This window comes from Anolis carolinensis, chromosome 4, assembly GCF_035594765.1.
Source record: "Anolis carolinensis isolate JA03-04 chromosome 4, rAnoCar3.1.pri, whole genome shotgun sequence".
Classification (NCBI taxonomy): domain Eukaryota; kingdom Metazoa; phylum Chordata; class Lepidosauria; order Squamata; family Dactyloidae; genus Anolis; species Anolis carolinensis.
In genome coordinates this window covers 220,368,006-220,394,311 of record NC_085844.1, presented here as the reverse complement: position 1 = coordinate 220,394,311, position 26,306 = coordinate 220,368,006, and the positions used below count along the sequence as shown (strand labels likewise).

Here is a 26,306-nt window from a genome sequence, read left to right as displayed (position 1 = left end):
AATCAATCACTAATTCTGGCTAAATGCTATTTTACCTCCATTTAATAGTATACAATTTCTCGACCTCATATGGATATCCTAAATATACTTGCTTTTAATTTTATTCCTACCCCTGCATTAAGAAATGGTTTGTTAGATAGATCGGGTGGGGCTCTAACTCAATGTCTCTAACCATTTTATATTTTATGTGACTGTTCCACCACAACACTACAACCTTTATTCTATCTCCACTCCAATTTTGGAGGAAAAGCCTGAGAGATAAACAGAGACATACATACACAATATCAAATGATTTCAGATACTTTACAATCCAGAAAATTATACTTACAAAATAGAATTGAGGAATATATGACTCTCCTGATATTGGACTGTAACTGTTCTGTCACGCGCTGGGCCTGTGACTGACTGTCTGTTATGTAGGACGTACGCTTTACGCCCAGCGGGAAGCCAGGGGCCTAAAGAAGGGTCGTTGAGGAATTTTCCTGAAAAGATGGCCTTGAAGTCTTTAAAGAAATAACAAAGTCTTTATTGACAAACAAATAATAAATCTTCAAGGAGTCTTGTCCCACAGGACAGGTGATAGGCTTTGAATAACGGTGAAAACCCTCTTATAACCCCTCCCAGGCTATCTATTATCTGGGCCTAGCTGGTCTGGGACCCACTGCCAACTCCCAAGTGCATCTGGTTGTTGAGTGGACCTACCAGCTGAGGCTTTCAGATGTTTCTGTGCTGTTGTTCTGTATCCTGGGATGGCCAATATCCCTGGTATACTTTAACCCTGGTGCTCTTTATCCCCGGTGGTCTTGAAATAGGAAGCCTTTTACGGGACGAGCTGGTGTATGTCCTACAGCTGAGCTTCCCAAGAGAGACTAACTTAAAAATGGCTCCTTCCCTCCCAGAGCCTTGAACAGGGGGCGGAACCAAACTTAATCGTGATTGACAGGTGGCCTGTCCTATGGATGCAAACATTTGCAGCAATAAAGTAAAGTAGAAGGTTCTGGTACAGCTGTACCAGCACACTCCTGGCCTAGATTTCTTAATGATGAGAAATGAATGAACTGATTATACATTCAACAACTCCTCAATATCACAAATTACAATAGGTCTGTGTAAAACAGAAACATTGCCATTTTGGCACACTCTTAGTTTTACCTTCCTTACCAATCCGTCCGGACTTGGCAAGGTCTCTACAACTTTGGCCAAAGGCCACTTGAAATGAGGTAAGGATTTGTCTCTGAGAAGTACAAAGTCCCCAACTTTGGTGTTGGTTTTAGTGTCTTTCCACTTTCTGGGACTCTGGAGCTGAGTCAAGTACTCTGCCTTCCAGCGTCTCCAAAACTGGTTGGCAAGAGTTTGAGTTTGCTTCCAAAGTGCTCTGTAAGATCCTTCCGAAACAGGATACGTAATCTCCTGCCATTCAGATGCCTTTGAGTTCGAATGGATGCAGGAGTGAGAAGCTGTGGGTGGTCCGTATCTGTGGTGATGGGCACCAATGGACGGCTATTTACAATGGCTGTCACCTCTGCGATCAAGGTGACCAAAACATCGTGGGTCAAATATTTACAGTTCAAAAACATAGCGTCCAGTATCTTCCTACACAAATCAATCATACGTTCCCACACCCTCCCCATGTGAAACACATGTGGTACATTAAATAACCGTGTAACCTTTTCTGAACTCAAATAGCTGTTGACACTGGGGTCCTTGGCAAACTTAAAAACACAGTCTAACTCTTTGGTAGCCCCAACAAAATTTGTGCCGCAATTGGACCCGATTGTCTTAACCGGTCCCCTGATTGAAATACCAGTTTCTCTCCTAATTATCTGAGCTATTTGGATGGCTAGCATGGCTGCACACAGTTCTAACCTAGGGATAGTGGCATTAGATGGAGCAATTTTGACCTTGGCCATAACAAAACCTAAAGTGCAAGAACTAGAGTCTCTTTGTCTTGCATAAGCCACATCTGCAGTGGCTTTCTCTGAAGTGTCACTAAAGATGTGGAGTTCTGTGTGCAAATTCTGCAAAGGGCTCCTGGCCATAAATTGGTGCGGGATACTCTACTGGTGTAGATCTTGAGCCTGGGCGTCTTCAAACCATAAAAACTTTAAAAACTTTCTATGCTCCGGTGTGACCAGGAACACATAAAACATTTTAAAGATGTCAGCGATGACTGCATACTTTGATTCCCTGAATCTTAGTATGACTCCAATAAGGCTGTTCAGAAGATCTGGTCCCTTCAGGAGCACATCGTTCAATGAGATGTCCTTGCATTTGGCGCTGGTGTCAAACACAATGCACACCTTTTCTGGCTTCTGAGGGTGAGTAACCTTATGGAAGGGAAGAAACCAAGACTCTTCTCTGTCTGAGCCAGGGCTGGATGGCTCAGCATACCTTGCCGTGAACATGTCGTCCATAAACTGAACGATTTGCTGCTTGGTCTTGGGATCACACTGCATCTTGCGTCTCAAAGACTGCAGTCTCTTCTCTGCCACCTGTCTGTTGGATGGTAGCATAGGCTGGTCTGCTTTGAAGAGTAAAGGGGCTATCCAATTCCCTTCCTCACTAAGGGTGACTTCGGAGTTCATGATGTTCAGGAACACTTGCTCGTCTCGGGGGAGCGCTGTGTTCTCGTCATCCCGGGATACGTTGCTGATGGATGAGAACTCAGATGAAACTCCTTGGCAGCAGACAGAGATGTGACTGAGGCAACTCTGCATGAGGGTGACTCTGCCACAGCTGAGAGTGTTTGGCTGATCTGGACACAAAGAAGATGGAGGATGCATTCTGTCGACACATACAGGTCCCTGTATGGTCCATCCTAAAGGAGTCTTCTGTGCCAAGGGTGCACCAGGAGGACCTCTCTTTTCAGCCCGGACGCTCATCAGGCTTGGGCAGTTGGATCCGATGAGCAGGACTATGTCGATGCCCGGCTCAAAGGGAGGAATGAGGTCCTGTAGTCCTTTCAGGTGAGGATGTGCTTGCATCACTTCTCTGGTAGCAATCTGGTCCTTATTTCGTGGGATGGACGCACACTCAATAAGGTCAGGTAACTCAAAACGAATGTCTTTGCCACATGGCAAAATGATAAATCCAGATGCAACACGGCCCTGTCTTCTTTGTTTGCCCATACAAGTAGAAATACAATAATCAATAGTCTTTGTTTGTCCTTTGAAGAAGCTGAAGAAGTCAGGGGTGGCAAGTGAACCGTCACTTTGGTTGTCAAGGGCCACGTACATTCTTTTCTTCATCCATGGCTTGCTGGCGGGATAGACATCTGCCAAACAGATGGGATGGCAAATCCTAACTTTCTTTGGGCTGCCGCACAGCTGAGTGCAGGCCACAGAGGGTGCCTCAGTGCCCGATGAAGGTTCAGCTGAATCTTCTGGATGCACTTCTGGGGGGCATTGACTGGTTGCTCCGCTCTTGACCTTGAAGGGCACGAAGTCCTTGTCGTGCATCACTGAGCAATGTCTGACGGATTGGCACACCTCGCATTTTACCTTTTCTTTGCATGACTTTGATTGGTGGGGAGTTGTACTGCAGCACCTGAAGCAGATCCCAGATTTCTTGAGGATCTCGACTTTGTCTGCGTGAGGTCTTTTGGCAAACTCTCTGCAGTTGGCCAAACTGTGGGGCTTTGCATGCAGTGGGCACAAAACTTCTTTTGGTGTCATCTTGGCATCAGGTAGAGATGGGATGGTCTCCGTAGTCTTGACGGCAATGTTTCTTTTGGTGTTGCTGTCTTTAGCAGGTTTCTTGGTTTCTTTGATGGGCCTATCCGTCCTTGGAGCCCCATAAAGAGTTGGAAATCCTGTCTGTGGGTCGTTAAGTTGCATGGCGGCATTTGTAACAAAATCCTCAAGATGGGTGAATGGTGGGTAGACCTGATGATTGGCCTGCTTGTATCTGAAGACTTCCCTGCCCCATTCTTCCTGCAAGAAAAAGGGCAGCCTTTGAGTGATTGCAGTTTGGGACAAGTGCTGGTCCAGGCAGGCAAACCCTGGAAGCTGTGGGTTTCCCTTAGCTGACTGGAGCTCAACCAATAAGTCTGATAGGTCCCAAAGCTGTTCAAAGTCCTTAGGTTTGAGCACCGGGAACTTATGAAGTCTGTCCATCAGCGAAGCTTCAATTTGGGTGCTGGACCCGTAACGCTGGTTAAGCCTTGTCCATGCAGTATCCAGTGCTCTTTCTGGTTGGTTGATGAGGGCTGAGAAGATTCTTCTCACCTGGTGGGCTGATGTTGGACCAAGCCAGGCAACCATAAGAGTTAGTTCCTCCTCAGAGGTGAGTCTTAAATTCTGTATGGCACGCTGAAAGGTCTTCTTCCAAAGTAGGAAATCTTCTGGCCGGTCAGAGAATTTCTCTACACCTTTGTCCCTCAAATCCTTCTTCGGGTTCCTAAACAGAGACTCGAGCTGTGACCGAGGAGTCTGAAGAAACGGAAGGGGTGTTTGGTCAGGGGTAGAGGTGAAGTTCTTCTCAAACCTAGAAGGTCCCTTCAGAGGAACATCTGTGATCTCAGGTATGGGCAAAACCCTGGTTTCTATTGGCCTCGCAATGTGAGTTGGTGGCTGTGGGCTCCTGGCCCTGGATTCTTCGACCTGCCTGCGTGGCACAATGATGCTGTCCACCTGCACCAGCTTGTTGTCTTGGAAGCCAACGTGGGCTGGCAGAAGAGGCGTGGTTGGTGGTGTTGGTAAATGGTTGACTTTTCCTGAGACAGCTCTCCTTGCAGCGCCTTCGCCAGGATGTTGGCATGGACCCTTTTCTGAGCTGCCTCCTGTTGAATGCGCGACAACTTCAACTTTGTTTCTAATTCAGTTTGAGCCTGCTCAAAGTTCAGGCTTAGCTCTGCTGCTGCTGCCTCAGCTTCCGCCTCAAGGATCTTTTCCTGCAGCTCCATGCGCTTGGCTTCCTTGTTGTAGAAGGCCGCCATTGATGAGGAGCTGCTCCTTGAAACAGAAGATCCAGGTGCAGAGTCATGTCTGCTGCAAAACTTCTTGCTGGGGTGGCTGTGTTTGCTATGGGCAGATGTGCCTCTCTGACTATCCTTCAAACTTGAGGCCTGTAGGGAATGTTTAAGGAGCTCAGGGCTCGCACTACGGGTGGGTGTAGCTTGACCATCTTTGTCCCTTCTGGGGGAGGGGCTGAAGTCAGCTACATGAAACAGGTGTGCATAACTTAGCTCCCTATGCTTAACACTATTTAGAAACTGTAGAGCTCTAAGATCTGCTTCCTGGTTGTTTATTTTGCTAAGCACCTGTGTGATGCCATCCACTAGGGCTCTCCATTTGTTAATCAGAACCTTGATATTTACCCTGATACATTGAGACTCCCTCATGTCTTTAGAACCTTATAGTTGACCATCAAGGTTGACAATAGAAAGCCAGACGCTTTCAGCCTTATTTGTCAGCTGAGCCTCTTCTAGCAAAAGCAAGTCTAAAGCCTTTTGGGTAGGATGAATTGAACCCTGAGATCTCAAACTATAAGCTTTTCCCTCTGATTTTGCAGAGCCTAGGGTATGAGCCATAATCACAAATTAAGCAAACAAAATGGCAATGCAGTTACAAAAGCACACTCAAAACTTATTACTTTAAATCAAGAAATAAGAACACAGCAATAAATCAGTTGCAAACTAAACTCCTGCAAGCACCAAGGAGTTTGCAAAACTCCTTTTGCAGGCACCTGGTAAATGAAGTAGCAAGCACTGTGCAGACTTAGTCCTGTTGCTACTGGAACAAAATGTTGCAATTTGCTGTGGAAAGCTTGCTTCTGCAGAGCAAATGCAGCAAATGCTGTGCGGACTTGCTTCTGCAGAGCTGGAACTTGGCAAATGTAGCAAACTGTGAGGCCTTGCTTCAAAAAGGGCGGGAAAGGCTTGCTTCTGTTGCTGGAGCAAAATGTTGCAAACTGTTGTGGAAGGCTTGCTTTTGCAGAGGCTGCTGCAAATGTAGCAAACTTGGATAAAAGGAGGAATGCACCGGCCCCTCCCTTCTGGTCACATGGGCTGCCTTCCAAGATGGCCGAAAATGCAGGAACACATTCACATGGATAGCAAGTAAGGGAGGCTTGGAATGGCCCTGAACTGGCTCCCTTATGCAATGTCTTTTAGCCTTTTCAAGTCCTTTACTCCACCAGCTCCCTATTTCAATGTTCTGTCACGCGCTGGGCCTGTGACTGACTGTCTGTTATGTAGGACGTACGTTTTACGCCCAGCGGGAAGCCAGGGGCCTAAAGAAGGGTCGTTGAGGAATTTTCCTGAAAAGATGGCCTTGAAGTCTTTAAAGAAATAACAAAGTCTTTATTGACAAACAAATAATAAATCTTCAAGGAGTCTTGTCCCACAGGACAGGCGATAGGCTTTGAATAACAGTGAAAGCCCTCTTATAACCCCTCCCAGGCTATCTATTATCTGGGCCTAGCTGGTCTGGGACCCACTGCCAACTCCCAAGTGCGTCTGGTTGTTGAGTGGACCTACCAGCTGAGGCTTTCAGATGTTTCTGTGCTGTTGTTCTGTATCCTGGGATGGCCAATATCCCTGGTATACTTTAACCCTGGTGCTCTTTATCCCCGGTGGTCTTGAAATAGGAAGCCTTTTACGGGACGAGCTGGTGTATGTCCTACAGCTGAGCTTCCCAAGAGAGACTAACTTAAAAATGGCTCCTTCCCTCCCAGAGCCCTGAACAGGGGGCGGAACCAAACTTAATGGTGATTGACAGGTGGCCTGTCCTATGGATGCAAACATTTGCAGCAATAAAGTAAAGTAGAGGGTTCTGGTACAGCTGTACCAGCACAGTAGCATTCCCCACTATTGACTGTGCTGGCTAGGGCTCATAGCAATTCCAGTCCAAACACATCAGGAGAGGCTAAACCAACACCAAAATAGCACAAAATAACAGAATTCATCCAAAAGCAATGAAAATAAGGAGTTATAAGTGAATGAGAACAAAACCAAAAACCATCTAAACTGGTATCCAGACTTATGTCAAAGAAGCACACCACAAGTATGACTGGAAAACAGTATCATAAATATTTTATTATAACCAAAACTGTCTTTTCTTTTGTCACCATTTTAATTTTTCCATAATTACAGGCATTACGTATCATGCCAAACATCTGCAATGAGCAGACTTGCTTTTTTCCATGGATCCACACACAAAAGATAATATCTTCTTTATACAAGAACCCTTTAGTGCTTTCTTTCAAGCTCACATACCATAAAAAGCTATAAAAGCTAAATTCTGAGAGCAGATGGTCAGCATAGGTCCTTGTGCGAAGAGACAGGAAGCCCTGTTAATCAAAGTTCTTACCCACATCTAGAAAGTGCCCATATACATTCAGACCCCCTGCATATTGATGCCAGCCATGGCCTAGGAGTAAGTGAGTAGTGTGTATGTTATCATCTGGGACTTACGGTATTCCCAGAAATATTTATAGATTCCACATACAGATTCCCGGGGCTGTGGCGCAGACGGGAGAGCAATGAGTTACTGACCAGGAGGTCGTAAGTTCGAGGCCCGCTCGGAGCTATGTTTGTTTGTCTTTGTCCTGTGTTAAAAAGGCATTGAATGTTTGCCTAATATGTGTAATGTGATCCGCCCTGAGTCCCCTTCGGGGTGAGAAGGGCGGAATATAAATGATGTAAATAAATAAATAAATAAATAAATAAATAGAGTCTCACTTATCCAAGCTAAACGGGCCGGCAGAAGCTTGAATAAGCAAATATCTTGGATAATAAGGAGGGATTAAAGAAAATCCTATTAAACATCAAATTAGGTTATGATTTTACAAATTACGCACCAAAACTTCATGTTATACAACAAATTGGACGGAAAGGGTAGTTCAATACACAGTAATGTTATATTGTAATTACTGTATTTACGAATTTAGCACCAAAATATCATGATATATTGAAAACATTGACTACAAAAATGTCTTGGATTATCCAGAGGCTTGGATAAGCGAGGCTTGGATAAGTGAGACTCTACTGTATATGAATATGACTTGTACGGTTCTAAGTTCAGAAGTATGTGTATCTCATAGGTGATCACTCGTGGCCAAGTATGATTGTCTTCCAAAGGCAGAGTCTTGGTGGTGGGTGTGTAAGAGACTGTGAAGACCTTTTCTGGATCCACATGGTCTTTCACACTGAGAACATAGATTTCCAAGTGGAAGGTAGTTATGACAAGGGGTTCCTTGATGTGCAAGTTTTTTCCTTTCGCCCTGTACTTGTGCCTCTTTAACACCTATAGCACCTGGTATTTATCTCTACTGTGAACGTGACTATATAGAAGCATGTATGTGCATTACATATGCAAACATGCATTTAAAATTATTACTTCCTAAAGACATTATGGCCTTTTGTGATATGAGCTAAGCAGCTTTGTGCGAATATAGATAAGACACCTTAAAGGGTATTAACGGACTGTGAAAAATTGAATTTGTTTGACTGATACTCTCAGACAGAGTTGTTTAAATGCTTAATTGTAAGTGAATTTCATGTTTTAATTTTCAGCTTCCATTCTGGTAGTAGCATATCACAATGTATTTTTTCAGCATTGGTTTGATGTTCCTAAATACAAGGTCACAATTTACTAAATACTTTCCCCAAAGAAGCCTTCTTAAATTTTTTTTCAAAGAAACAATTTTAAGCTTAATGGCTATCTTCTGTCCTGTGCTCATGGAATTCAGAACTAGCATAGTCCACCTTCCTCCTAGTAAAACCCTCTGACTTTGTTTTGAAAGCTTTCAGTATCACTTTAGTGATTTCATGAGAAATCAAGGCAAATGTCTTCCCATCACCAAGCATGTTAGGGGGGAAATAGATCAATTCAACTATTCTATAGCTGCAGCCCTCAAGATATTTCCAGTGATATCACTAAGAATGAAGTAGCAAAGTCAAGAGGTAGTAGAGTGAATGGCATCACTTCAGATAGGAAGTGGAACAATTTTTGAAATTTCCTCCTATTTCATAAAAGCTAGTATTCATTAACAGCAGGTGTGGACAAGCTTCAACAGCCTGGAGGCTGTGTTGTTACTTCTACCAGCACCATAAAAATGTATAGTCTGCTATTTAAAAATTAAATGATTACAATATAGTTAAAACATTTTTAAAAATCAGCAATCGTAATGCCATCCAAAGAATATACTTAAGATAAAAAACAGAAACTTAAAACAATACATAATCCTTTTACAGCTATTTCCTTGAGACTCTATCTGAATAAATGGTCTTTGCCTAATGACAAGAAGAAGAAAAAGCAAGGAAATTGCCATTTTAACCTTCCCAGGGAGGCAGTTACAAAGTTTAGGGGCCACCACTGATAAGATATTGTCCCATATTCTTGCCAAATGTATCTATGAAGGTGTTGGGGCTGGAGAAAAGGCCTCCCCTGAAGATCTTAGGGTCTTGGCAGGAAGAAATGGTTTGTCGGGTAGCTTGGATTTAATTCTTCCCAGATATAGTATGGACTTCACCCCTTCCCAATTTTTTTTCACAATACTTGTTCATAACATGAAATAATAACACACACACACATAAAATTAATTATTTGTACAATATTAAAGGAGAATTTCTACTTCTGGAGCCTTTCAAGGAAAATAGTTCTCCATTTGGCAACTTCCATGTGTTTCTTAGCTGTAATTTTGTTTTGTTTTGTTTACCACAGGGGACTGCTCAAAAGATTGTCTCCTCTCTATTGTCCAAAGTAGTACAGTCACGGGAGACATATTAGAGGCTACTTTTTGTGGATTTTCTCATTTTCCTGATATGCATTTTCTGATTGAGGTCAATAACACTACAGCCACACATCTGGGGAACATGAAAGTATACATATAGATCAGTGAGCCACTGCAGTTTTAAGGTAATATTGCCATGCATCTGTTAAAATTCAAGATTGGATACAATCAATTCTGTGTATCAAACACTAAGATTTGATCATTTCAAAGATGGTCTTTTATAATGCCAAAATCACCACCATGCTTTTCCAGCATTTTCTATGCACATATTGAATCTGTATCCTCTAAAGTGAAATCCCATTGTTTTGATGGGAAGTTCAGTTGTCAAATAGATATCTGATCACAGGTAAAGTGGTCATTTCCTTTGCAGAAATACATTACTAATATGACAAAGAGGGTTTCTCTCTCTTTAGCTTTAATACCACATAATGAGAACCCAAACAACTCTTTCTACCATATTTCTGGATAATCTATTATAATTAGGCACAAAGGTAGAAATAATGCATCTTTCCTTTGATGAAGAAATGAGTTTCCTTCATCTACTTTTTTCAATCCCTCCACCACAAACACGGGGCATTATTCCTGTTAGGCAATAATATCACATTAGCATACTCCACTTGCATCAGCTACAGATGAAACAGCTAGCACTGCAAAAAAAAAAAAACAAGCAAGTGCATTATCATTGTAAATTTTAGAAAATTGCCTAGTCTCACAGTAGGAACTGTGGTTTTCTAATGATGAGTGTTATTTGAGTCTAATTCATGATCACAGGATAATACCCTTTGTAGAAATTCAAAACCGACACCATCTTTAAAGTTGACATTAAGCATTCAAAACAGAGCCAACTGCACAAGAGGCACAGAGAAGCTCTTTCCCACTTATTTTAATTTTCAAAAAGTCAAAAGTGCTTGGAAGTAAAATGCCATAGTAACTTGATTTCAGTTGGTCCAACTACAATTCTCAAGAGCACCTTTGGTGTATTCTATCCAGTTCTATACTTTACACTGGCCCAAAGTTGCAAACCTTTAAGGATTTTTTCCTTTTCTCACATAGAAATGAAATAATCACTCTTGCATATAAATGTTCTTCAAGGGAATAATCTTTCTTGTCCTTCCAAAGCATATTCAATTCTTAGTCTTTGCATTTTAAGGAAAACAAGGAAACGCTTCTAGCTGTTCATCTCAGATTAACAATGGGAGTTCTGTGTTCATGGAACTCCCATTGCTAGGGAGGTATCTTTGGATGCATCTGCACTGTAGAATTAATAAAATTTGACACCACTTTAACTGTCATGGCTCTAAGCTTTGGAATCCTGAGATTTGTAGTTCGGTGAGTCGCCAGCCGTTTTTGGCAAAAAAGGCTAAAGACATTGTAAATTACATATCATTGAGTCATGGCAGTTAATGTGATGTCAAATCACATTAATTCTACAATGTGGGTGAACCCTTTGTTTCCTTTGTAGTACAGACTAGACCTGTGCATTTGTATGGAATTACTTACAGTTTCTGTTTGTTCCATTCATATGGTCTTGTTTCCATTTTCATCCGCCGCTTACAGAAATGGGTGCCTATACAAATGGCCTTTTCTGCCCAAGGTCCAAAAAACCCAAAAGATTTTCAGGCCTTGGGCAGCAAAGCACCAGTAACACATCCCTGCTTCACACCTGATTCCACCTTAAATGGGTCACTTTGGGAGCCACTGCTGTCCAAGTCTGTTGCCATCATGTCATCATGGAGGAGCTACAGGATGTTCACAAATTTGTGAGAGCACCCGATTTTTTGGAGGATGGTCCAGAGAGCGCTGCGATTCACTGTGTCGAATGCCTTTGCAAGGTCAATGAATGCCATGTACAGAGGTTGATTTTGTTCCCTGCATTTTTCTTGGAGCTGTCGTGCAGTGAAGATCATGTCCACTGTTCCTCTGGAGGGATGGAAGCCATTCTGGGATTCTGGGAAGGTGTCTTCTGAAACAGGGAGAAGGTGGTTTGCAAGGATTCTTGTGAGGATTTTCCCAGCGGAGGTTAGAAGGGAGATAACGCAATAGTTCCCGCAGTCTGTTCTATCCCCTTTCTTGAAAAGGGTGATGATGGTGACATCCTTGAAGTCGGCTGGGATTTTCTCGGCCACCCACACATTTTCAATGAGCTGGTGGAGTTGTTGTAGCAGCTCAGGTCCACCCACTTTGAAGATTTCGGCAGGAATCCCATCAGGTCCGCTGGCTTTGTTGTTGTTTTGTTGGCTGATGGCATTGCTAACTTCTTCCAAACAAGGCAGTGCTGCAAGCTCATCCCTGGTTTGTTTTTGCGGAAATTGTGAGAGGGCCTCTTCAGCCACATTGGAACTGCGATTCAGAAGGTTCTGGTAGTGCACTTTCCAACGTAGTGCAATTGATGTTTTGTTTTTCAGAAGTTTGGTTCCATCTGATGAGCATAGGGGCTGCATGCCATGGTTTCTTGGTCCGTAAATGATCTTTGGACCTCAGCTTTTGCACTGGCATAGATCTTTTTCTTAGCAGCACGGTTGGTGTCTCTCTGCCATGTTTGGAAGGTTTTCCTTTTGTTATCAATTAACTGTTGGATCTCTTTGTCATTATTGTCAAACCAGTCTTGATGTTTCTTAGTTTGGTATCCAATGCTTTCTTCTCAGGCTGTGATGATGGAGGTCTTCAGTTTGTTCCAGTGTTCCTCATTTTCGGGGTGTTCTGTGGGTAGATGATCCTTGAGTGTTGTTTGGAGAAGGGCTCGTTTGGAGGGCTCCTGAAGGGCTTGAATGTTCATTTTATGCCTTGTTTTTCTTTCGTGGAGTCTGCGTTTGGGGACGATCTTGATTGTCATTGTGGATCAGATTAACCTGTGGTCCGTCCAGCAGTCATCAGCACCTGTCATGGCTCTTGTGAGAAGCACATTGCGGCGGTCTCTGGCACGTGTAATTACATAGTCCTAGAGGTGCCAATGCTTTGACCGGGTGTGCTTCCATGATGTCTTGAGCTTGTTTTTCTGGCAGAAGAGCGTGTTGGTGATGACAAGGTTGTGCTCTCCGCATTTGGTGAGAAGCAAGATGCCATTCGAGTTGCTGTTTCCGACACCATCTTTTCCTATGATACCTAGCCACAGGTCGGAGTCCCGTCCGACTCTTGCATTAAAGTCCCCCAGGAGGATTATTTTGTCCTCCTTAGGTATCTCCGATAGGATGGTGTCCAGCTGACAATAAAATTTTTCATTGATGTCTTTGTCAGCATCTAGAGTTGGTGCATAGGCACATATGATGATTGCCTGTTGGTTTTTGGCAGGGTTAATTCGAAGGGTTGAGAGTCATTCATTGATGCCAGTGGGTGCTTCAGTCAGGTGCTTCACCAGGTCATTTCTGATAGCAAAGCCAACTCCATGTATTCTTCGGTCTTCTTCAGGCAGTCCCTTCCAGAAGAAGGTGTAGCCTCCCTTTTCTTCCTTTAGCTGTTCCTCTCCTGCTCTCCGGGTCTCCTGAAGGGCTGCTATGTCGATCTTAAAGCGTCCCAGCTCCTTTACAATGATAGCAGTCCTGTGTTCGGGACGTTCGCTGTCAGTGTTATCTGACAGTGTCCGTACGTTCCATGTTCCAAAGTTCATTTCTCTTTTTTGGCCACAGAGTGGTGATCCCTCTGGATGCAGCAGTCCAGTCAGGGATAAGAGAGGCAGACTATGTTTAGGGCACCTTTTCTAGTCCCTTCCCCATGTAGGGTGAGCAGAGCGGACCTTAAAAGGGCTACTCAATCATGAATACAGCTGCCGAACTACTCAACTGCCTCGGACCTTGAGGTAGAGCGACTGAGTCCATATCTACCGCCCATGTGCCAGTCTGTGACTAGGGGCTTCCAGATTTCACAGTTCTGCCCCTGTCGCCACTCGCTGATCACCATGGGACTTTTTTGGGTTGTTTTTATTTTTTTCTTGGAGGACACCTGTGCGTGATTTTTTTTAATGTGTGGAGGTCGGTGCACGGCCGGTCAACACACAGTCTTCACAGAGTGAGGTCCCAGCAGTGGTGTGGTTAACACAACGAGAGTGGCTTCTTAGTCTGTTGCAGCCTTCTTCCGCCTTCACAGCCGTTGTAACATGTACCATGTTATCCTCTGCCATTGAGGTCTTTGGGATTGTGCTTGGTCTGGAACCTGCCCTACAGCCACTCCTGGGAGTGCATGACTCCAGTGGTTGTGCCCGCAGGTTCATCGGAACACGCAAGCCCCCTCACCACTGCAAGGTGACAATCTATCGGGGGAGAGGGGGGGGGGTCTGTATTTAGCAGGGCATGTAATGGATGCATCATATGAGAGATCAATTTAGCCCATGTGTTTGACATTCCTTTACTGCTTAGTACATAATATAGAAACAGTGCCTCCTGACTCCATTTACATTTATTCCATGAATCCTGGTATTTCTCATGGGCATGAGAGAAATGATCTACATCCTCATGTTAGAGATGGCACATTAATTTAAACAACAAAAACACAACGAACGAATGATTACAAAGCCAGAGGCAAAATCTTTCCTATTTGATTTTGTTCCAGTGGCATTGGGAAAGCAATTATATATGCTAATTATATGCTAAAATAAGCCATAGGATGCTAATGGTCTCTTCATCATTATATTATGAAATTTGCCCTTTCCTTGAGAAAAAACATTTGGCTTGGCTGAGTGCTAAATTATGACTGTTTTTTTGTTTTTGTTTTTTGCTTTTTTGTTTTTTGCTATCTCTACTTTGTTATGCTAAAACACCTGAGGGTATTGGCTATTTCATGAATATGCTGCTATTGTTTATTTTTCAGGCTCTACCCGAGGGGCAGACAGCATCTTGGGATACAGCCAAAGAAGATGAAAACCGCAATAAGAATAGATATGGCAACATCATCTCCTGTAGGTGCAAATTCAAACTGAACTTCCTGTGTGTATCTGTAAGCATCTAGCAGAGAGGGGGTATGTCTGAGAGGTTAACTGTAAAAAGAGCACCGATATTCCTAGTTGTCTTCACATTTCTGTTGAAAATTTTCAGACTTAGCTTTGTTGTTACTATTTTTGTGCCCTCACCTTATGATTTCATTATATTTCTGAAAATGATCTCAGTGGGCTCAATAGGCTCAGTCTTTTCACATATAGGGCACCTATGAAAAGCAGAAGAGGAGCAATGATTTCATGTTCAGAGGCTTTCCTTGCCCCTCAATCCATACATAATCAGTTGAGCATGGGAGAGGACCATACATAGAGGACAGAACTCACAATTTGTAGGGTAGGCAGTCCATGGGATTGTATGTCAAGTAGGTATCAACTACTAGGGATGCTTTTATGGCCAAAACCCACCATAGTCTACAACAACATAGAAGGAGAGGGACCAACATGTCCAAAGAATCACTTCTGGTATGCAGCATCTGATTTCTTAAAATGTTAAACAACATCTTGTGACCTGATTAAAAGGTAAAAACTCGTCCTCATTTTTAATTTAAAATAAAGATCTTTCCCAATTCTGGAGGTGATGAATGATACTCTTGCAGAGGTGCAGGCATCCTCACCCCAATGTAAAGGATGTTATGGATACATAGTTCTCTTGGGAATGTAAATCCTTGTTTATCTCTTTCTCCCACATGAGAATGAAAAACCATAAAGTTGTTCTTTTTGCCCAGGCAGACATTTTCTCTTGGTCTCGAGAGAGTTCTCATATTTACAAGAATGCAAATGTTCTTGTATTTATTGTTCAAACTGCATAACATGTCAATCATGAAGCAAAAATGTTTGTGAGCTTTTTGATCAGCCTGTTCTTCTCTGCTTGCACTGCACTTGTGTGTTCATTTCACAATGGAAAAGATAGTAGTTTTATGCAAAAACAATTAATGCAAATTATAGAAACCACTGTGAACAGAACCAGACTGAGAAAAAAAACATAGAAATTGAATAATGAACAAAGTGAAATTGGGCTTTTTAGATTTGCATATCTCTTAAGCACAGTGCCAGAGGGTGTGTAATGTTTGAAAAGGACTTCCTATAGTTAAGTAGGGATGAAACTGATGTAGTTCAGAATTTGCAACTTTAGCAGTTTGTCTGATAGGATGTACTTGCTAGATTCTTTTGATTACTTCAGTTCCCAAATTGTTCCTTGTCTTTCAATTGGCAAGGATTCCTTCTTTGAATTAGACTCAAAACATTATTCTTCCTGACCTCCCATGCAGAAATTGCAAAGGGGCTAATTGTTCACATGCTTTGCTTTTTACAATAGCTGTATTCATTGGAAGTCCATCGTTGTGACAATTGTGCAGCTCTTCATGCTCACAAACTGCCTTGGCCCCAAGTGACAGGTTTAACACCTAGCTTCAGATAAATGGTGAACACACACTCTTGGGTGCTAATCACATCAACTATTTTGTCTTTTTTTGCTAAAGATTTTGTCTGGAGAAACATGGGGCATCTGCAAATGCCAGGTGGAAAGTAATTATCCACAAGCAGTAAACTTAGTTGAGCTCACCAGGGAGGTATCAAATGTGAAAAGAATGTGAAAATTGCATACAATTTAAAAGTAGGAAGAAGAAAAATTAGTTTTAAAATATGATTAGATTCTGTATAGAGCAAAACTGGCAGGAAATGTTTGACAACTGCAGTATCTTAGACCAAAGCGCTACTGTTAAGAGACACCACACTTTTCCACAGGATTATTATAGCATTGAAACCTTGTTTTTGGGACTGTGATAAAAAGAGAAGGTTGCTATAAATGAATAAATCCTTCTTTGCATCATCAACGCCTATATCTGCAGAACAATGTCCTATACTGAAAAAGAATAAGTGTTCATACTTACAGCTCCATGTAATAATAATAATAATAATAATAATAATAATAATAATAATAATAATAACAACTTTATTCTTATACCCCGCCCCATCTCCCCGAAGGGACTCGGGGCGGCTTACATGGGGCCTTGCCCAACACAACAATGTAACAACAACAACAAAACAATAAAACAAATATCCCAACAATAAAACATCAGCAACAATAAAACAATCATAAAAATCAACATACAGAATAAAATGTTAAAAACAGGAGACTAATACACGGAACTGGGCCAAAGTGCAGAATATTTCAAAATGGGGAGAGGTAGATCCACAGCTAAAATAGTCAATAAAGTGCATTATAATACTGGCAAAGCGTCATCAATGGAGCTATTGTTGAATGGGCAGATAAATCGAACCTACAACGATTAATCATCGAAGGCCTTTTGGAAGAGCCAGGTTTTTAGGCTCTTCCGGAAGGAGAGGAGGGTAGGGGCCTGCCTGATCTCCCTGGGGAGCGAGTTCCAAAGCTGGGGGGCCATGATGGAGAAGGCCTTCTCTCTCGTCCCCACCAACCGTGACTGCAAAGGTGGTGGAAGAGAGAGGAGGGCCTCCCCCGACGAGTGAAGAGAACATGCGGGTTCATAGGGGGAGATACGGTCTCTAAGGTAGGTGGGTCCCAAACCATTTAGGGCTTTGTAGGTGATAACCTGCACCTTGAATTGGGCCCGGAAAATAAACGGCAGCCAATGGAGCTCCTTAAACAGAGGCGTTGAACGCGCCCTGTAATTCGAAGTCTGCCGAGCGTTGTACTAATTGTAATTACCGGGCCGTCTTCAAAGGCAACCCCACGTAGAGCACATTGCAATAATCCAGTCTAGATGTAACTAAGCCATGGACCACCATGGTCAGATCAGACTTCTCAAGGTATGGTTGCAGCTGGTGCACAAGTTTTAATTGTGCAAAGGCCCTCCCGGCCACGGCCGACACCTGAGCCTCAAGAGTCAGCCCCCAAGAGGACCCCCAAGCTGCGGACCTGCGCCTTCAGGGGGAGTGCGACCCTGTCAAGCACAGGTTGCCACCCAATACTCCGATCAGATGTACGACTGACCTGGAGGACCTCTGTATTGTCAGGATTATGTCTCAGCTTGTTCACCCTCATCCAGGCCAACATAGCGGCCAGGCACTGGTCCAGAATCCGAGGGGCTTCCTTGTATTTTGGTGGAAAAGAGTAGTAGAGTTGGGTGTCATCCGCGTAGAGATGGCACCGTACTCCAAAACTCTGGATGACCTCTCCCAGCGGTTTCATGTAGATTTTAAAAAGCATGGGGGACAGAATGGAACCTTGCGGGACCCCACAGGTCAATGGCTAGTGGTCCAAACAGGTGTCACCCAGCTTCACCAACTGGGAACGGCCCTCCAGGAAGGACTGGAGCCACTGTAGAGCAGTACCCCCAAAGCCCATCCCGGAGAGCCATCCCAGAAGGATACCATGGTCGATGGTATCGAAAGCCACTGAGATGTCCAAGAGAACCAGTAGGGTCACACTCCCCCTGTCCAGTTCCCTGTGGAGGTCATCCACCAAGGCGACCAAAGCCTTCTTGGTACAGAACCCAGGCCTGAAGCCAGACTGCGATTGGTCCAGAAAATCCGTATCTTCCAAGATTCCCTGGAGCTGAGAGGCAACCACCCGCTCCAAGACCTTGCACAAAAATGGAAGGTTAGAGATTGGTCTGTAATAGCTGGAATATTTTGATACATTTAGCACAAGGCATTCTTATATGTGTGTTGTGTTGCTTTGTTTTCAAAGAGCAGTAAAGGACATGATAATCAAGAACTTGTCATTAACATGGCCGTGCTCTACTTAAATATCAAATGAAAGTCTTGATTTCAGGTCACCTAGCCACGAGTTTCTCTAAAATTAACCTACTATCCACATGCACAAATCACATGATAAAAACATTTCTATCCTTATGAAAGGCTTACATCACTAAATACATGAAATTTTGGCATATTGTTCATTCTGTATGAAAGGAAAACTCTTTCAGCCCTCAGTCAGGGAACATTCTTTGTAAGGGACACCTGCTAGTCCTATAAGGAACAAGCTTTACAGTCCTCAAAGAGAGGCATACCTTATTATAAGGGGCACCTGGCAATGCTATATGTATTAGAGCTAATAGAAGGGCCAGTTTTCTGTATTGGCTATTAAGTAGCTCTTTAACAAAGTAAGTGCTCCTTACTTAGTCCCCCCTACTAAACCTGACAGAGATATCATACATTCATACTCCAGTCGCTAACAAAATGGACTTCTCACCATGTCCTGTAAAGTAGGATGAGGGAGGAGTTACACATAGTAATAGTGTCACAGTCATGATGAAATAGTGATCATAAATACAGTTATGGATTGGTAAATCTAATATACTTAACAAGAAACTAATATATGCCGATTTTTAAAAATCTGTGTGGTGCCTTTATTGCATATAGCTATACAAATATCTTCTTAAACCTTCATAGAATCATAAAGCTAGGAAAGCCGTTCAGTCCAGAAACACAGACTCAAAGCACTCCCGACAGATGGCCATCCAGATCTGCTTGAAAAATGTCCAGAGAAGCGGACTCCACCACATTCCAAGGCAGCAGAGTATTCCACTGCCAAACAACATTTACCATCAGGAAGTTCTTCCTAATGTTTAGGCGGAATCTTATTTCCTGCTATTTAAATCCATTGCTCCATGTCTTAGTCTTTAGACCAGTGGTTCTCAACCTTTGGGTCCCCAGGTGTTTTGGCCTACAACTCTCAGAAATCCCAGCCAGTTTACCAGCTGTTAGGATTTCTGGGAGTTGAAGGCCAAAGCATTTGAGGACCCACAGGTTGAGAACCACAGAAAACAATCTAACTTCCATCAATGGGACATCCTTTCAAATGTTTGAACATAGCTAGCATGTTCCCTTTCAGCCTTCTTTTTTTACAAGCTAAACATACCCAGCTCCTTAAGCCACTCCTCATAGGGCTTAGCTTCCAAACTTTAGATCATTTTAGTCATCTTTTCTGGACACATTGCAACTTGGCAATGTCCTTATTGAATTACTGTGTTCAGAACTGGACATAGTATACAGATGAGGTCTGACCAAAGCAGAATAGAGTTGTACTATTACTTTCCTCAAAGAGCCCAAAAAACTTAGAGGTTCTGTTCATTCTCTCATACATATCCTGAGATTTCAATAATTAAGAATGCTTAAGTGGAGTTTTTATTCTAACCTTGCCTATATGGACTCTCCATTAATCATGAGTTGAAAACCCAGATGACCAGATATTGATAACAGAGAGTTCCAAACAGATTCAGAGTAATGGACAAGTGGCAATAAACCCTCAAATCTTCAGTCTAAAGAGGGTGGGAAATTTTCAATTTTTCAGTCACATCTCATTCATTAAATAATGTTATAATGCCAACTACTTCAGACATTAATCCCTGTTCAGATGGGATCAATTAATTATATTCATATGAAGACGTTAATCCAGTAATTGACTACTAAATGTAAGAATATGGGGAGGATAAAGCAATAAATAGTTTGGAGAATGATGGTAGTCATCTATGAAAAGATAAGCATTTTCAGAATCATAATCAGTGATTTCAGGAAGGAGGAACTATTTCTAAAATGCCTTTCATTTCCAAAACAAAAATGATTGAAGATTTGGTGGTTACAAACATGCTATGTCTCTACCATGTATGACATGGTAAATAGGAGCATTCAAAACTATAAACATACATTTTTCAAATTTCATTCTCACATGCAAAAATGAGTACTTTCATTAGTCCCTGATGAGTTTTTCAGTATTTTTAATTTCTCTTACATAGGGATTGCTGTTTTGCAAAAATAATTGGGAAAGGGAAATTTACTTTTTTGGCAAACAAAACAATGTGAAAAACTTTATGGCAGATTATTTTCTCCATCCATTGAGACATGTTTCAAGGAGATGAGAAACTGTTCAAGTATTCTTTGCATCCCTGCCTTGAGAAACATGTGGAATATAGCTTAATCCTATATTAAGATATAATCCTATCCTGAAGGCCACATAATTCTCACTCTGTTCATAGGACATTGACTGCTAACTACATTTCCATTAAAATTGTAAGTAGTTGTATTAAACATTACTCACAGATTACTATAAAAAGCTGCCTACTTAATGAATCCTGGGAATGTTTGTAGTTGCTCAATAGGTTCATTATTAATTGAAGAGGGTTTTTTTTCAAATCAGGTTCAGTTATATTTAATTGAAAGTTAGACCTCCTGAATCAACAGGGTTTACTTTTGACTGGACATGTGTTGGAACCCTTCTCCAGGTTGGCCCCACAGTCCCAATTTTTCATTTATCTTGACCCCACACTTAGATATTATATTGAATAATGTCCGTATTGATAAGGAGCTGCAATATGATGAAACATGATTAGTCTTTCCTGTAAAATATTAAATTAAAGCATCCCGACAGAGGTGTAGCAAATAAAAACAGCAAAGATTTATTACAAGTACAATAAAATTGTAGTGTTAGTTTCTATTTCAGACAAAATTACGCTCCCTGAATTCTTTCAATTTTCTTACCTCTCAGAAATTATATTCATACCTCTTCCATTCCCCTCCTCCTATTGGCCCTCACCTTATTACTGACTTTCTAATTATCATCTACACTGTTTTCTCAGCAAGATTCCAGGGAGTTTGCCTTTGTCTTTCTCTGACTTGCCCAAGGTCACCTAGTGGGTCTCCATGGCTGAGTAGGGATTTTAACCCCTGCCTCCAGAGTCATTTCTTTATTTATTCACCATATTTTACCCTGCCCTTCTCAACCCCAAAAGGGACTGAGTTGCTTCACATGTCAGCAGCAATTCAGTGCCTTAAAATAACATACAGTTGGTAAACATTTACATTAAAAACCAGAGAATGAAAACATTTCAAAACACATCAGTTATTAGAATCACACAATCTAAATTCGTAATCCAGGGCCATTGCAATTGTCATTGCACAGATTCTACGTTCATTTATTCCACTGCAGTTATTCTCCAAATGCTTGCTCCCATTGCCATGTTTTAACTTTCTTTCTGAAGGCTAGAAGGGAAGGAGCTGATTGAATATCACTGTTGGGCTCAAACCACTAGAAAACACTTGGTCTCTATAATCTTGCATTTATAGCTACATTTTCAAGGCTCTGAGCTGCCACATTTCGCCATCGATTGCTTGAAAAAGCATTTACATCTTTAAAATAATTGTGTGTGTGTGTGTATGTGTGAGTGTATAAGGTCAATGACTTACCTGTTCTAAAAAGAATAAATTAAATCTCCTCCCTCATGATCCTTTGAAAGGTTTTTGCCCTATCCAAATATTCTGGGAAAGCTTTCTTAAAGAACTTCAGCACAACACTGAATATTATTGTGTCCTAGTAATGAAAATCTAATGCTCTGATGATGCAAGTGCTTTGATAAATGCAGCTGTGTTTGTTGGCTGGGCATAGCAGGCTATGTAAAGCAGCTTATATTTTGTATAGTTTAAAATAAATAAGACCTAGGATAAACATACAAATGGAAATAAAAGCATCAAGCTACCATTTACTTACTAAGTATGATTACAGGGAAGGGAACATTCTGTTCCAGCGAGGAAGCTGAATTGTTGTTCAACAAAAGAAGATGGCTAAACACAGTCAAACACACACATATATATTATACACATACACACTTCTCTAAGAATAAAGAAATGGAAAGAAGATAGGCTGTAGAGAAATGTAAAAGGCAGTAAACCTCAGACACTTTGGTTCAGTTGAAGAGATGATGCACACATGTTTGTTTGTTTTTTTTTTTTAAAAAAGCTACAGTTAGGGAGAATTAAATGGTATATTAAAGATAAGAAATGCTAATGGGTAGTGAATATCAAAACAGATTAATAGAAAAATGGTTGTTCTTTTCTCAATGAATATTCTGTTGAATTAATAAAGCAATCATCAGAGCTTCTAAGAAATTACATGAATAAATAGAAATGGTTGAGGCAACCAAGCATAGTCCAAATTCAGGCCTATCATAAAAAAGAAGGAAATGTGTTCATTACTGAACTGAAGTTAGGATGGTTCATGGCTGATATCCCAGAGTGCCTAATTTACAAGCTCCACTTCGGAACCCTTACCAATCTTTTATACCATAGGTTCTTCAACATTACATTACTTGATTTTACACCTTGCCACATTTTATTAGTTCCAGAGCCTCCCACAAGTTGGATCCTATTGTTTCTGCCAGACTTTTCCTCCCCCCCCCCCCACAATCTCCCACATACCACTGGAACAGGGTTTTGGGGGGCATGGACACTATGAGAGGGAGATAGTTTCTGTTTTTTTGCAGAAGCACAGACTATTGACTAGGTACCCTGTAGGGTATCTAATTGCCATTTGTTTTCACAATTGCAGTGTGACCAAAATAGAATATAAAGGATTAATATAATCTAAATTATAGTATAATGTAAGCACATTAACAATTTCATATTAGTTCATTTATATCATTATCAAAAATGTATGCAAACATATTTCAGTCTTTCTCTAACGGCTTAAAGCAAACTTAGATAAAAACCCACACTAGATATTAGTAATTGGCTGTGCCACTGCTCTGTCACATCTCACACTGGCTCTGCTCCCATATTCTTTGAACAGTAAATGCTGGTGATACATTTCTAACATATTCCTTCTTTTATATGGAACCCTAAAGTTTATTTTTAGCTAATGGAAAGAGCATATAAAACTTTTTTATTCTGGAGCTTATAATATATCCTATTATAAAAACTTATAAAAAGTTTTTTTATAATTTATAATGGAGCTTATAAAAACTTTGTTTTGGAGCTTATAATATACCCTAACGTTTATTTTTGCCAAATGGAAAGAGCATATTAAACTTTTTTTGTTCTATATGTGTCCCTAAAACATAGACAACTTTCAAGTGAGACCAATAGGAGTACATTAATTCAAGAGCAGCTTGCTCCCTCTGAACAACGGGGGCTGTCGTTCTGTCTAGCTGTAATCAGATGTCATTTCCATCCTCTTCCATGAATGATCTCTGGTATGACATTCAGAAGCAGGGTCCCTGCTACAATTCCCCCTTGTGTTGGAGATTCCTTGCAAGACAGGAGTGAAAACATCATTGTTTCCTGAACAGACTTCTGTTATTCATAGTGATTTCTGCCCAGTATGTGAGGATTGGGACTATACAGTCCCTTTATTTCTGCTAAATTGGGGAATCCATAGGTATCATGACTACAAAGAAGTTATACGCTAGGGTATATATTTGTTTGATGACCAACCATGAAATAAAGCAAGACATAGAAAATTGAATTAAACAAGGGACATCTTATTTAACCTATAGACTATTTAAGTGAGATATGCCTGGGAATGACCAAAGAGATGCAGGGAGAAACCTTATGCAGGCCTAGCTGCTAAGGTCAGATGTTAACCCATGACCATTTCTCAGCCTATCCCTTGAGTGAAGCATCTGACCCCAAGAGCAGTGCAAAACAATGGGTTGCTTACTCTCTCTGGTCATGTATTGGAATGCCAATCCCAAGTATTCCCTTTTATAGAAAAGAGAAAGTCCCAAGTTACCTCCAAAGAAAGCTTCCTACTAAGCCCCCTAAAGAGGACCTAAAGATGCAATTCTCTTCATCACAAGGATGTGCCAAGTTGTACAACAAACCCTTGTAAGTCAGAAGCAAAGAGGGATTGTGGGGAGACAGTCTGGCCTTCAATAACATAAGCTCCACCACATTGCACCTGCCAAACCTTGGCACATTGTGCCAGGATACTCTATTCATAGAGGCCATCAAATAGCTCTTTACCTACTGCACCAGTCAGAATTTGGTTTCAGGAGCATAAACTTCCTTAATGAATTCCTGCCATAGAAACTATTGATTGAAGGTGAATGAACAATAGTTGGATTTGTAACCTTTATGAACAGAGTGTATGTATGTTCATGGGCTACATATTATACCTAACTGTATTACTTTTGTGTTACTTTCCCTTTGCTGTTAAGCAAAGCCATTGATTATTTCAGCGCTTGACAATGTTTGCTTTTGGGTTGCAGCTTCCTACATCCTTCAACCAACTTAGCCACTTGGCCATACTGTCTGGAGGATTTTAGGAATTAATTGGTCAGCTATTCACAACTAAAATAGAATTTCTTTTTAACTAATGGCATAAGGCTAAGGTAATAGGGATGAAAATGATACTTGAAAATATTTGAAAAATGGTTGAAAAATTGGTTTCTCCATTGTGGAGAAATCTTAATGAAGAGAATCCTAGACTAATGAGAACCTCACAGTTCAAAATATAATTTATAGGGAAAGTGGCACATGGGTGTTTTTTCCCCAGGGAAAAAAATATGCATAGGAAAAAAATATTTGCTGTGCAAAAACTCAACATATCAGTTCTGGTCAGAATAAGGTCTAAAATCAAGATTAGCTGTCAAGAATTGTGTAGATGTTAAAGACTTTCTTCAATTGGGATCAGTCATTTCTCTCTTTGCTAATTATATTAGCCAACAATTACACCTTTATGGTATATTGAATAAGGAGAGCAAAATGTACAAATTAAGCATGTGGTTACATAAATGATTTCAAATAATAATCTTATCCTAAGTTGTTATCCATTTCTTTTTCATTACAAGTTGTTGTTGTTGTTGTTGTTGTTGTTGTTTTGTGGTGTTATGAAATATATTTGCATCTTCTCCTGCATCTGCTAAACATATAGAACAGATTTTAAAAGTAAGTTATGATGTTAGCATTCACTGAACTCTACCTAGTAAAAGTATGAAAATACAAAGCCTCATTACCTTCTAAAGACTATGAGCTATGAGCTATAATTTGTTCTTTTTTGTTAGCCTTGCTTTATGAACAAAGGACTGCCCCTTGCCCTTCACACTTTGGAATAAAACAGATCTCCATGGGAAGTAAAATCCCACATGAGATGGAACATTCAGTAATTTTGCAAGGGAAATTAACACTGCGCCCTCTTAAAATCTGGTGGGAGGGGAGGAAAATCTGCATTTTCAGATTTATTTTCTTTCAGAAAAATACTTTCTATAATATGTTCTCATTTTCTCAAATGTTCTCACTTGTTTTGTTAGAATATTTAAGCATGAGCTTTTTAATTTGGTTCTTAAAATATAGTATAGTGTAGTGGTTTGTGTGTCGTATTAAAGGTGCATCTATATTGTAGATTTAATGCAGTTCGATACTACTTTAATTGCTTTTCATTATTAAATAGCTATAGCATAGTGCAATGGGTCCAACATGCAAAACACATTGTAGAATTAATGCAGTTTCACACTACTTTAACTCCTATGGCTCAATGCTATAGAATTCTTGGATGTGTAGTTTGAGTAGGCAGCAATATGGAATATCGTAAGACATAATGAACTGTGGAGAGCGCTAATTTTTTGGATGCAGAAAAGGCATTTAATAATATTTCCTGGACTTTTACAGATGAACTGCTACTGGTGATAGAATGAAGCAAACTTTTTAGAAATTGTATTAAAGCAACTTATTCAAAACAAACTGCAAAAAATACAAATAAATTCAACCTTACACAAAAAAATAGAAATCCAGAAAGGAGTACGACAAGTATGCTCTCTTTCTTCCATCACTGGAATGTAGCCATTGAGGGCTATAACCTCTTTTACAGAAATAGAACAAAGGGGAAAGGAGGGGTAGTAGCTTTATATGTCAAAAACAGTTACGTTACAGAAGAAATGCAAGACTGTAATCTGGG

General features: G+C 41.0%; 1 protein-coding gene across 23 annotated transcripts in view; it reads left to right on the top strand.

Annotated features, from left to right (window-relative positions):
* ptprt (protein tyrosine phosphatase receptor type T) overlaps nucleotides 1-26,306 on the top strand; it is an 845,816-nt gene that overhangs the window by 770,746 nt on the left and 48,764 nt on the right. For all 23 annotated transcript variants that reach the window (XM_062979724.1, XM_062979726.1, XM_062979725.1 and 20 more), the window contains one exon: nucleotides 14,536-14,623. In XM_062979724.1, coding sequence (XP_062835794.1) covers nucleotides 14,536-14,623 — 88 coding nt within the window. The remainder of the gene's footprint in view (nucleotides 1-14,535; nucleotides 14,624-26,306) is intronic.